Source organism: Bicyclus anynana, chromosome 19 (assembly GCF_947172395.1).
Source record: "Bicyclus anynana chromosome 19, ilBicAnyn1.1, whole genome shotgun sequence".
Lineage (NCBI taxonomy): Eukaryota > Metazoa > Arthropoda > Insecta > Lepidoptera > Nymphalidae > Bicyclus > Bicyclus anynana.
This window is the reverse complement of record NC_069101.1, coordinates 403,288-416,118: the sequence shown is the minus strand read 5'-3', so window position 1 is coordinate 416,118 and position 12,831 is coordinate 403,288. Positions and strand designations below refer to the sequence as shown.

Genomic DNA, 12,831 nt, shown 5'->3' with positions numbered 1-12,831 from the left:
CAGCACTGGACGTCTATCGGCTGATAAGGTAAGGTAAGAAAAACTAATGCAACCATAAATAAAAATCTTATATATAAGCTTATTTATGAGACTATAATCTATATCTGTGTTTCACCCCGATTTGTTTAGCCGTTATGGAGTTATAAATGGTTTAACTAACTTTCTATGTATAGATTGTCATGCCAAAGCAATTATTGTTCAGTAATATTCAAACACAAGTAACTCATGTCGCAGAGATGTGCATAGTGTGTCGCCAAACAAACTTGCTCTCGGGGCGGTTGCGAGCATACGTGAGAGCTAACACTGTGCGGTACGAACTTAGCAGAGATAGACGCGGTGCGTGACTAGATGCTGTGTTTGTACTGCTGTAGTATCTAGGAATAGATTGTGGGTACACTTTATATAATTGCCTCGTAGTCCACTGGTTAGCTATGCGGGTTTAGATCAAGATCTCTGTTCGAGTCCTGAGTCAGGCTAGAAAGTACTGATGTTTTCTTTATTCTAAGAACTTTTCTGTAAAAAAAATTGGGCCGCAGCTGGGAAGTTGATTGTTACACTCTCTGATAAAGATCGTTGAATAATCATATATTATTTGACTTGGGCCCGCCAATCCGTATTGCACCAGCGTGTCTGTCTGTCTTAACCCCATATTCCCCCTCCACTTGGACGAGAGGTGTATCCCTGTAGTGGACTGTTAAATACTGTTAAAGTAAGATGAAAATGATGAAGTTGACACTTGATAGATGAAACAACGTAAAAGCCTCAGACTTTTTATAATAAGAAGCCCACCAAGCTGTTTCGTTGTGGGTTGATGGAAAAAAAATCACAATGTCTCACTAATATTTATAACTTTAATGTGTATATGTTACAGATGCCTTCTAGGTTTGTTAAACGCCACCAACTTCCCAACTCCACGTTGCTATTGACATTGTTTTGGAAGATAAAAATGTCTAATAACTTTGGAATACACCAATAAACATTAAAAAAAGGTGTTTAAAATCCCATAATTCAACCTTACACATTTTGTTATCACCATTACACAATACATTGCATTATTATGCAGAGTTTGAATCTTCATAGTACATTTTAGGAGCAACATCGATTTCCCATAACTGATGGTGAAACAAAGAAGCGACGACATCGTAATATATTACGCTCCGGTAACTGCAGCGGATAATGCTTGCTTCTTTTACTGGCGCCTTAAACACGAGGCCATGAAAAGTACGATTTACTTGAAAAAAAAAACAATTACTAGATGAGGCCGTCTTTTGTTTGTATCCTATTTATTTCGTATTAAGTTAAAATTCTATCGAAATATGTCAATGTCAGTTGGATTAATGACCAACTAGAGTTGCCGGAAAACTGTTTGTTCAACTCTCACCGATGAAAAAGAAATTCAAAATTCAATATTCATTTATTTCAAGTAGGCTCAGTTTACAAGCACTTTTGATACGTCAGTTGGCTATTTGTAAAGATTCCACCATCGGTTCGGAAGGTATGTTCTGCTGACAAAAAACCGGCAAGAAACTCAACGGTTGCTCTTTTAAAAAAATCATACAATATCATAATTTACAATTGATGACAACATTACAATTTCTTATAGTTTTACTTCCTGTGTGAAGGTGGAGGCTGATCCAACGGGCTCCAAGCATCTTTATCTTTAAGGAACTCATCAATGTTGTAGTACCCTCGACTAAGTAAATGTTTTTTAACACATTGCTTAAAGCTATGCATTGGCAGGTCCATCACAGTTTTGGGGATCTTGTTATAAGATGAGAAAAAAAGAAAGAAGATAAGATATAATTTGTACTAAAAATAGTGTAAAAACAATCCCAACTTGGTCATATTCCGCAGTAATCTGTTGGCATCTAAACCTCACACGTACTCCTTTAATATGATTAAGAATCGATTCTTCACGAGAAAAATATGTATGGAGAAAATTTCTACGAGTACTTATCTACTTTGTCGTTAAAATATTTTTTTATTTTATACATATTTTTGTAAGTAATCTAAAAAATAATTTTTGTTTAGGGGCCCGGCGGTAAGTTGTTCGCAGATATTTCTCTTCCGCGCCACTAATCAGCTAGTTTTATTGTCACGGAACCCGCGCTGATGGATCACACCGCTTGACTCGGCTCTGCTTTGTTTCGACTTTACGAGATTCAACATTCATTTTATAGCTCACAATTTAGTCTACTTTAGTGTTAAGTTACGACGTCTTAAGCTTATCGACTTAGAAACTTCAAAAACTTGTTGTAAAAAGCAACCAACAACAAACAAACTTAAATTTGACTATAAATATCTATCAGCAAGTTATTATGCTATTTTTTATCGCGCGACGAAGCCACGCGGGAGAAACCGCAAGGCGTTATTACATATAAATGTCACATGTACATAAGTTTGTTTAGGCTTTGTCCAGTTGTTTTATTTTTCCTAACGCGTAAAACAGGGTGTTTAAAATTCAACCGGAAAGAATTTTAAAGACCACTTTAACGGCCGCGGCGCCCCACTTGTGAAATGTCAACAAACAGGATTAAATTAAACAAATTAGCGCGACTCCACATGTTGGCTCGTTAAAAGCACATCCGGAAATGTGTCTAAATTAACATAAAGCCCAATGAATGGCAATAAAGCTGAATTGCCGCGCACCGTACATCCTGTAGCAGCCTGTATACAGGGTGGTCCCTTTGTTTGTTGCAGTATATGGAAAATTTAGATCAATAGGAGATAGAGCAGACAAAATAAACAATAAACTGCTGAGTTTCTTTACCGATACGAAGCAGAAATTTTCGTGAAATATTGGCCAAATACTCAAAACGGTTAAAAGTCGCGTAGTTATTATCGGAACATGCCTTTTTATGCAACGAGACAAATTGAAACTAGTCGGGCATATTTCGATAATATCGTGTTAGTTGTATTTCTACTTTAGTATTGGAAACAATACCCACTAAAATGTTCGATTCTTTTAGGTAGAATATGAAACGGTGATAGAGTCACTACTGATTGATACATTGAGCGTAGTTTTGTCCAACTCCAGAATTGTACTAAAGTAAGCTTTTTTTTCTCGCAAAACCAATTTGAAACTGAAAAAACTGTGTGGAACAAAAGAAACTGTGTGGAAATTTTAGATGGTCAGCTAAATCTTCCAGGTCATCTAGTATTATTTAAAATATACAATTCATATTTCCTTTATCTTCAACTTTCCATATACTGTTCAAAATATACACAACACCCGTATACAGTGTAGCGTGTTCTGGGCAGGGCTGTAACAAGCGCGGAAATTATGTTGCGGAATCTTGAAATTTTAATGAAAACATTCTTGGGATGTTTTTCTTTAAGTTCTACCGAGCGTTGGAGAACCGTGAAATTTATGGATAGACATAAATCAAACAAATATTTCTCGTAGATGTTCAGCGTTATGTTTATAGCTACAGGTTTGTTAATGTAATAGGTGACATGACTATTATTTTTCAATAACATTTCTGAATTGCAGCGCATCGTTACTCAAGTTGTATAGGAGCTCAAATTCTCAGCTCAGAGTTCGGAATTTGGTGGTGTGGCGCACGTCAAGCCCGGTCATTACGACTGACTCCTGAAAGTAATCGTTACAAAGTTAAGCAATATCACCCTATGTCCGTCATCGCAAAATTTAAGCACTTACAAGTTGATCTTGTTAACTTATTCTTTGGGAAAATGATTTTGCTGTAACAAATTAATATAAAATGATGACCTGCATAGCTTTAGCCTACCAGGACAAACAACCTTTGACTAGCTCACTCATTGGAGAAGCGTAGTGGCATATCCCTTCTCCTACAAGGAGGTCTGGCCCTGTTGGGCCATTAAAATAGGCTGACAAATTGAAATTATAGTGATTCACCGTGTAGAGGCAGCCCTGTTTATCTCTCCATCGGCGCGCATATTCCTACTTGACGGCGCAACTCAATTAGTTAATGAAAACGTTGCCCCTTGATTAACTTTCTTGAGAAAAAGCTTTGAGCTTTACAAAACTCCGCGAAATATTCGCTTTTTATCATTACCATGCGCAAGGGCCTGAAGGATCCACGGTAATGATGTTAAATCAAGCGGAGTGAGGTACCTACCTACGGTTAAAGGGCAATTTTAATGAATTAATGACTGAAATATTCCGCGTTCTAAGTAGACGCCGTCTTTATACACTACATAAGAATCAGACTCCGTCTAAAAAGCCATATTGGTAATTTTATTCAAAGTATCGATGCTAAATAATTATTATCTATTTCGAGGATTGCAAGCGTCGCACATCGCTGCAACCACGACCACTCTGGCAAGAGTGAACGATTAAGAAGAAGACTAGCTTTAAGTAATGGCAGTAAGGAGTCTTATTAAAAGTTGTCAAAATTGCGTCTAATTATATAACGCGTATGTTTTTAATAGTTAAATTGGTTAAAAACAAAGCAATAACAAAATCAAATCTAATATTTCTATTATTTTGAAAAATTGTTGTCAAAATATGATGTCAGAATAAATATTTTCTTTAAATAAAATAACTTTGAGACACTTTGTCAAATGTAACATGATTCTGTCCCAAAATACAAAAATAAAACAAAAAGTAACTTCACGATACAACAGTTATTACAGGAAACTCCCTGATGTACTACTCTGAGACATAGACCAGGAGCTGGTATTCTTTTAATTTATTCCGAAGAATGAAATATTTAAAAAAAATATATCAATAACATTCTTTTAATGTTAAAAATAAAGTAAAGTATGCCTTTAATATTTAATATAACAGACACTATTTTTATTCTGTTTGACGATCGACTCACCCGCTTTCGTAGTCTCAATGTCTTGTCCTATCCAAATAATTTAGACTAAACCAAAGTACAAAAATAAGACGATCATTGAATCTTCCAGGGATCGACGTACAAATATTTTTTATCGGAATTCCGTCGATATGCTTATTTTAATATAAAATACTTTTATTGCCTTTGGCTATATCGTAATTGGATTAAAATTACGATATAGCCAAAGGAGTATATTGAAATTAAATTATAGCGTTCCTATAGTACTGAATACCTTTAATTAAGTAATAGTGTATATGTAAGATAACTTTTTATTATCGCCATTGCAAACGTCAAGAATCTGATGCATCATCTCTCGGCCTATAATCGTACGTTTACTGATGTTTTCTGGCAGTAAATTCGGCACAAGTCGTCAGTTTCCCGCCGAACAATATTGTCGGGACGTCGCGCCCCGCGGGACGGTCGGGACTCGCGTCGGGCAAATTTAAATTGGATTTTAAATTCCTATTTTGTCTCTGATATGACGATTTGGAATATCAAAAGCTCTGTTTTCTATATCATTGGCTCCGTATATAACTTTTGAAATATTTTAGACATATTGACATTTGGTAGCGAAATCCTATTTTTGTTATAAATATGGGGTAATATGGGGTTGATGCACAAAGGTCTAGGATATTTTTATTCTAGACATGCAAAAGCAGTCAGACTAATAATTTTATTTCCTTTGTTACATTATTGCTAATTGTAACACACCCTTTCAATCAACCTTCATGCAGTATATCAAAAATGACTTCTTGGATGCTCTATGAATGTTACGTATATGTTACCTAGAGGCAGCTTTATGATAACGCGTCATAATCGTGCACAATATTATCAGGATATTAAAAACAATCAAAAGATAAGCTATACCTATTACAATAAACGCAGTGTTAATCATTTCTTAGCCGCGAAACAACAAAAATGATATCCGAGTTCCGAAGAATGAAATATTTGTATCTCTTTCACGCATTTTTCGACACAAACTCAAGTGGTACTATAGACAAAGGGGATTTTGAAGTGGCAATTAAAAATATAGCAAAATTAAGAGGATGGAAGCCCGATGATGATAAATACAAAGAAACAGAAAAGGCTTTGATGAACATTTGGGACTCTTTAGAAAAAACGGCTGACGCTAACAAGGATGGACAAATATCTATAGAAGAATGGTTTGCAATGTGGGAAGAATTTGCTAAAAATCCTTCAGAACCCTTCGAGTGGCAGACTCTGTATTGCAAATTCATCTTCGATCTTGAAGACGCAGGCAGTGATGGTATCATAGATAGTGAAGAGTTCTCGACAGTTCACGAATGTTTTGGACTTCTAAAAGAAGATAGTGAAGCTGCGTTTGCATTTATGACCAGAGGAAAGAAAAGTATTACTTGGGAGGAGTTTCAAGATCTGTGGAAACAGTATTTCGTTTCTGAAAGTCCGATGGATCCTGGCAATTTTATTTTTGGTTCAGCTACTTATTAATTTAAAAGACTTCTAATATTAATATTAAACAAATAAAGTCTGGTAACAGAAGTTTCTACTACTATAGCATTGTGTGTTAATGTGGTTAGGTTGATGTAAGTAATTCTGTTAATTTATTGTACAAAATATTTATTTCACTATTTAATATAATGATTTATTTTATCATTTGTTTGTTGTAGTGAACATTCTCAATTTCATGTGTTTCTTTATTAATCGTTATTTTAATTACACTATTGATGTTTGGATCGTGAACTGTGAAAAAAGATTGAACAAAATATGTTTTTTTTTTTAATTTGACGCTTTTATTTGCACTACTAGGTATGTAATGATTATATTATCTTTTACTGGTATTTCCATGACAGCTCTTTAAGCCAATTAAATTAATCAGCAAACAAATCAACACGTGCAATAAAACTTTTATTAATTACGGTTTAAATGTTCAATGATTGATTTTGTATTATAATGACGATTACATATGTGTGATAACACATTGTGTAGGTCACATCACGTATACTGATAACGGGCATTATCATGATACGAGATAGTATTGTCGGCTTAATGTTAATTATCTTCTACTGTTGCCACACGGTAAGATACTTCAAAAGAATAATTTTGATAACTTTGTAGTTGTCTATCTGTATGTAAAGCATTTCTCAAAACCGCTGGTAAAAATAACTGAAAACTTCTGTTTACTTTTAACAGTGCAAGGAACCCTAACTTATAACGAATGTATTTTTCATCGAGTGCTATAAATACCACTTAACCCCCCCCATGGCCGACGCGACGGCTCCGTGCTCTGCGAGTGAATTTGCATATTCTTCACTGGCGTTCGATTGTCACCACTAAGACCATGTTAAAATGTTAAGTTGACGTTAAACTCGTTACGATCCCCGATTTATACCTACTTCAATGCATACTTTCATAATTTAGTATGGCGATTATTGTTATATTAATTATAGTATTTCTTGATTCTACATTGCTAATGATAAGGCAGCTTTTCTATAGTACTTTTTACATCACCAAAGATTTTTAGAACATTACGTAGACTAAATATATGTGTATACATATAATGTAATCGCTAAAAAATGCATCATTCTTATTTATGACTATGGGGACGACTTCATCCTGTTGAACTCAGTTTTCTACAAATCTAGATGTAATCATGGCTGTAAAATTAGCCAATGTATTAATTCAGAGTAAATTCTATTTTAATTCCAAATTTCAGCCAAATCACTTATGTAGCCGCAGCACAAAGGAGGAACAAACAGACACAAACAAAAACACACAAACTTTCGTCTTTATAATATTAATGTGTTGTGATGTGATATTTATAGCTCAATTAATGAGCCTTCTAAAATTATTTGAAATAAATGACATCACAAAAGTTGCGTGTGTGTGATTCATCGTTTACAACTGGTGCCATATTTTTTTTTTTTTTAAATTAGCCTTGTGTATTTAAATGGAAAGAAATTAACATAAATCACAATAATGCTCTGATCTCGATAACTCTGTAGATGATATTAAGAAGTCGAGTGCTCTCCATATAAAGCCATCTTTGCGTAAGCCAATAACAATGAGGGTATAAGAATGACTGATGACATGGCACGTCAAGGGTTAAACAGTCTTTATACTACACGACATGTCGTAGCGGTAGTTTTTAAATTATCATGGGCGAATGATTTTAAACTTATTTCGTGGTTGTTCATTAAAAAAATCTCGTCGTTTTATCGTGGTATGTACCCGTTTAAATAATAATTATCATAGGCGAGTATCAGAAATTATTCATGTTCATTTTCCGTTGGTTAAATTTGTAAAAAACCTAATATTATTTTGAATATGTTTTTCACTATTTTGGTTCTGGATTTCTGTTTTAGATATTATTCGGAATTTATTAATTCGCACAACAAAAAATTAAAAAAATATTCTGATTTTCTGCTGTTATTTATAGGTTTTTCCAAGTTTGTAAGACACATGTATTTGAAAACCTATAATTATAATTAATAGTATATGCTTTTACCAAAACATTGATTATAAAATAATCGACACAGTACGACATTTTAATATTTTTAAAATACGCAATATCGTATCGTGTCGATCGCATCGTGGCTTGTAGCGCAGTTATTAATGACCACAACACTTAGGGCAGTAAGTGAGTTTCTGTGTTGCAGCTTGCCTTAAGCTTTTTTATGAGCAGCTCCGCTACTATAATGTGATTCAAAGAAGGGTTCTCATTATCCGCGATCATGACCCGTCACAATGTTATGATGTATTTCTTCATTTTAAAGAGTCTTTTTTGTACTCAGTCAAAGAATAGTTTATTAAGTTGCTACACAGTGGTGGTCTGATCTAATCTTTTTATAAATTCTCATACTTATGTTAACTATATTTTTATCAAAGATAATAATGCCTGTTCCAGGATCGTATTTATAAGAGAAATTATCTATTATTGATATAAACAGCGTGTCACGTAGTATGTCATCGATGGACTCCTAAACTGTTTAACCAAATTTAATCTTTGCACACCGAGTGCAGTGTGATCTAACTTGAAAGAAATGTTAGGTTGAGTACTCTAGGTTCGATGCAGTCACTTTTTCACTTTCAAATCTTATATAGAATTATCATAATTTATCATATAAAGGACACCATTCCTGAACACAGGTTTCCTATAATGACTTCCTAACACTCTTCCGGTCTCTCACTCAGGTCTTAAGCTATCTGCACCTAGCGCCTCCTACAAACTCTAAAGGTGGTCATTGGTCTCTAAAGTTTGCGGTCGAAAGCTATTTCAGGACGTTGGTACTTTTGCTTTGATCCCGCTCATTTCTACTAACAACTTTACTCTGCTTGTATGTCTGTAAATTTTACTATAGATCTGCTCTTCACGAATCTGATCACGCAAATATACTCCGAGTTAGCTTCGTCGCCCATTAACCACTGAGTGACCCTAGTCTTAGTATATGACTCAGATCATCACTAGGAACATGTAGCTACTTTATGCTATAATAACGTCCATAGGCAGAAAGCAGTCTGCGCGTTGGGAAAAAGGAATTTTATAACTAGTGAATAACACGAATAAAAACAAAGTCAACTTATCCGTACCCACCCGTCGGCAGTTAATCCGTATGTTTGTTTGTCAATTTCGTCGGATTAGCGACACGCGATAGATCTCTACTGGTTTTTGTATAAATCCCAAACAAAGTGAAACGGAAGCGTTAGTTTTACGCCTCTCGCATTGTTTTGTTTTCTACGTATAACTATAGGTATCTGTTGACTCCGCAGCGCGCGTTTTCATATTGAATTTTTTTCATTGGCCCAGCAATTTAGTTCTGTCGGTGTGGGTTGGTATTCTATTGTTCCGCCGGGCTCACTCTGCCTTACCCAATACAATTTAGTACCGACTTCAATAAAGTAGATTTTGTATTTGTCTCTTTAACCTTTAAGTATGGACGTCATCTTTTCTTAACGTTAAGGTGGACGGCTCACAGGCTCCTGTTTGCAGACACCTTTTTCTGAGAAAATTCATATAAGATCGCTTTAAAACTAATTAAATATTAAAGTTATGTGATTTAGCAATATAATAACGTGCTTATAAAATCAAAGGTCTAGTCGATGGTTTTTACTTACGGGATATCGGAAGATGCAATCTCCTCCCTTGTTGGTAGTTTTACAACTAAAACAAAAGCTACTGAGCCACTCAATCGCGGGAAGTAGAGAGAATTAGGTAAAATTAAGAAAACGAAAACATCGAGTAGCTTATGAGACTCCACGTCCATACTTATAGATTAAAAAATATTATGGTCATAGTCACTTTATTGGAAAAAAACACAAATCAGGTTAACATGTAGAAAAATCCATGGTTCCTGTACGATTTTCTTAAAACTAGATTTTCAAGCGAGCGGAGTCGCGGGCATCCTCTAATAACATAATAAATTGTAACAAATGTAATACAATTTGAAAATAATTATTCAGCAAAATAGCAAGCAGCTTTAAAACTTTGAAATTAAGTTACAAAGTCAATCATCTTTATTTTATTTCGCTGATCGTTCAATAGTCGATAAAGTAAAAGTGTGTAAAAGTATGTAAATATAGGACGTCGGGTCCGGTGGACTTCTCGCGAATATTTAGAGATCGGCTTTACTCCTAATCTTTTTTATTTGCAGTAAAATAAGGGTATTTGACAAAATAACTCCATTGCATTAAAATGTTGAGAAATAAATTACTTTAAGGATTTACGACAGTTTGCATTATTATTGTGTACTAGCAGACGCCTGCAACTCCATTCGCGTATAATTCTGTTTTTTACAAATCCCGTGGGAACCCTGGACCATGAAGCCCATATTTGAAAAAATATGGTATACCTACTACAGTCTCGGACAGTCACTGTCATTATCATTGCAATGACATCCTAAGCATTATCATTATTATCATAGCATCCTAAGCGTTATCATTACCAACCCACATTGGATCAGCATGAGGGGTCTATAATCTGCCCTGAACCTTCGCTCTTGTAAAGAGTAAGGCCAGGCCTTGGTAGGCCGTTAAAGTAGGCTAATCATGAGTATGTACCAAATCAACCAAAAATACAAATTGAAAAAATCACATGGAATGTAAATCTGTTTACAAACTGCAGTTTTCAAAACATTTGTTTTTTCTACTTACGTCTACCTCTAACCCTTTACCTCATATTGACTGACACAGTGTTTTATATTTATTATTTAGTAGTAGCACATTCATACAATCACACTAATATTATAAAGGTGAAAGTGTGTTTGTATATCTGTTCCTCCTTTACGCTGCGGCTACTAAAGCGATTTGGCTGAAATTCGGAATGGAAATAAATTTTACTCTGGATTAACACATAGGATCATCATCATCCCGGAAAAATCCATGGTTCCCGCGGGATTTGAACTGAATTTCACGCGGACGAAGTCACAGGCGTCTGCTAGTAAGACTATGACGTAGGTTGGCACTTGGCCCCTACATACAAAACAATTTATTCTTCCGTTAAATAACGCTATTTGTTCGTGAAAATAATGGGACTCAAACCTCGGCCCATTGTCCGCGAGACAGAGGTCCGACAAGCCTACGTACCTCCCCCCACAACCCTCGCCCCACTCTGCCCCTCCTCAACATTGGCACGGTGAGTGGCAATGAATGGACCCACTCATAAATCAGTTTCATTGTTATGAATATCCATTAATGAAAAATATAGTGGAATTTTTAAGCAGTTAATTTTAATTCTAATGTTTTAAAAAATAATTTTTAATGTAAAGATCATCATCATCATCATTATCAACCCATATTCGACTCACTACTGAGCTCGAGTCTCCTCTCAGAATGAGAGGGGTTAGGCCAATATTCCACCACGCTGGCCCAATGCGGATTGGCAGACTTCACATACGCAGAGAATTAAGAAAATTTTCTGGTATGCAAGTTGTTTTTCCTTCACCGTTTGAGACACGTGATATTTAATTTCTTAAAGTGCACACAACCGAAAAGTTGGAGGTGCATGCCCGGACCAGATTCTGAACCCACACCCTCCGGAATCGGAGGCAGAGGTCATATCCACTGGGCTACCACGACTCGACTCTCAATGTAAAAATAATGAATTTGAATTTTGTGTCGTTTCTTTAGAATACATCCAAATGTGATCTAAAGTAAAGTAATATCTAATAATTTTAATTCAATGTCGTTTATTTTAGAATCCAAATAAGCCTTAGAAACAACCAGCTCGGCAATTTGTAATGCTTCTACTACTGGTTCAGAAAGCAGGATGCGAAGATTCAAGAGATAGAAAACATTAAACGTCTCTAGTGATAATGTTTTATACTTCTACAACTCTTGAGACCGATACCTTCTAAAACCACAGTTCAAACTCTTTAACAGACTACCGTACTTACGAGTATGGTGGGAGCATGAGCATAAAACTTTAGTCTCAATAGTTCAACGGTAAAATGTTAGGACTCATCACTAAGGGGTGGTGGTTCGACCCCCACCCGTTGGACTGTCGTGCCCACTCCTAATAGAGTCTATTGCGAATAGTAGGAGATGAATGGAAATATTGGTCGCATATTTAAGGCATTATTTTTTTTCATGAGTTATGTCTGGATATCGCAGGCTCCAAACACCGTAGTAGGTCAATAACCTTTTCATCCACGACACAAGCCAGGTGTCGACAAAGGCGGCTTTATCACATTTGTTGTTACTAATTGCACCAAAGTGACATTACCGTGGTCGTAAAACGGGACGTCTTTTCAAACAACGCCGAATTTTAACCGTAAAGATGACATCACGCGAACTTTTCGAACGAAAAATTGTTGTCTGCAACTTAACTGCGAAGATAATATTTTAACTTCATATTTCATTACAATCACTAAAAGACTTTATAGAATTATGGTTGTTTTGCATACAATGGGGAAAATAAAAGTTCAACTGAAATGATAAATGTCTTATATAATGTTTCTTTGTACTTAGTTAGTGTACGTTAGTGAGTTCGAATTCTGGGTTTGCTTTTGAAAGTTATCTATACTAATATTAT

The 12,831-nt window shown here is 35.3% G+C and overlaps 2 protein-coding genes across 2 annotated transcripts in view; both read left to right on the top strand.

Annotated features, from left to right (window-relative positions):
• The window catches only part of LOC112055611 (uncharacterized), a 417,240-nt gene that overhangs the window by 243,463 nt on the left and 160,946 nt on the right, over positions 1 to 12,831 (top strand). The window lies entirely within an intron of this gene.
• LOC112044589 (calexcitin-2-like) lies at positions 5,316 to 6,293 on the top strand. Its single transcript, XM_024080466.2, has one exon. The coding sequence runs from the start codon at positions 5,742 to 5,744 to the stop codon at positions 6,291 to 6,293; it is 552 nt and encodes a 183-aa protein (XP_023936234.2). The 5' UTR covers positions 5,316 to 5,741.

What these genes read in the sequence shown, in the direction of transcription:
- LOC112044589 (XM_024080466.2), top strand. Translation starts at nt 5,742, where the DNA reads ATGATATCCGAGTTCCGAAGAATGAAATATTTGTATCTCTTTCACGCA.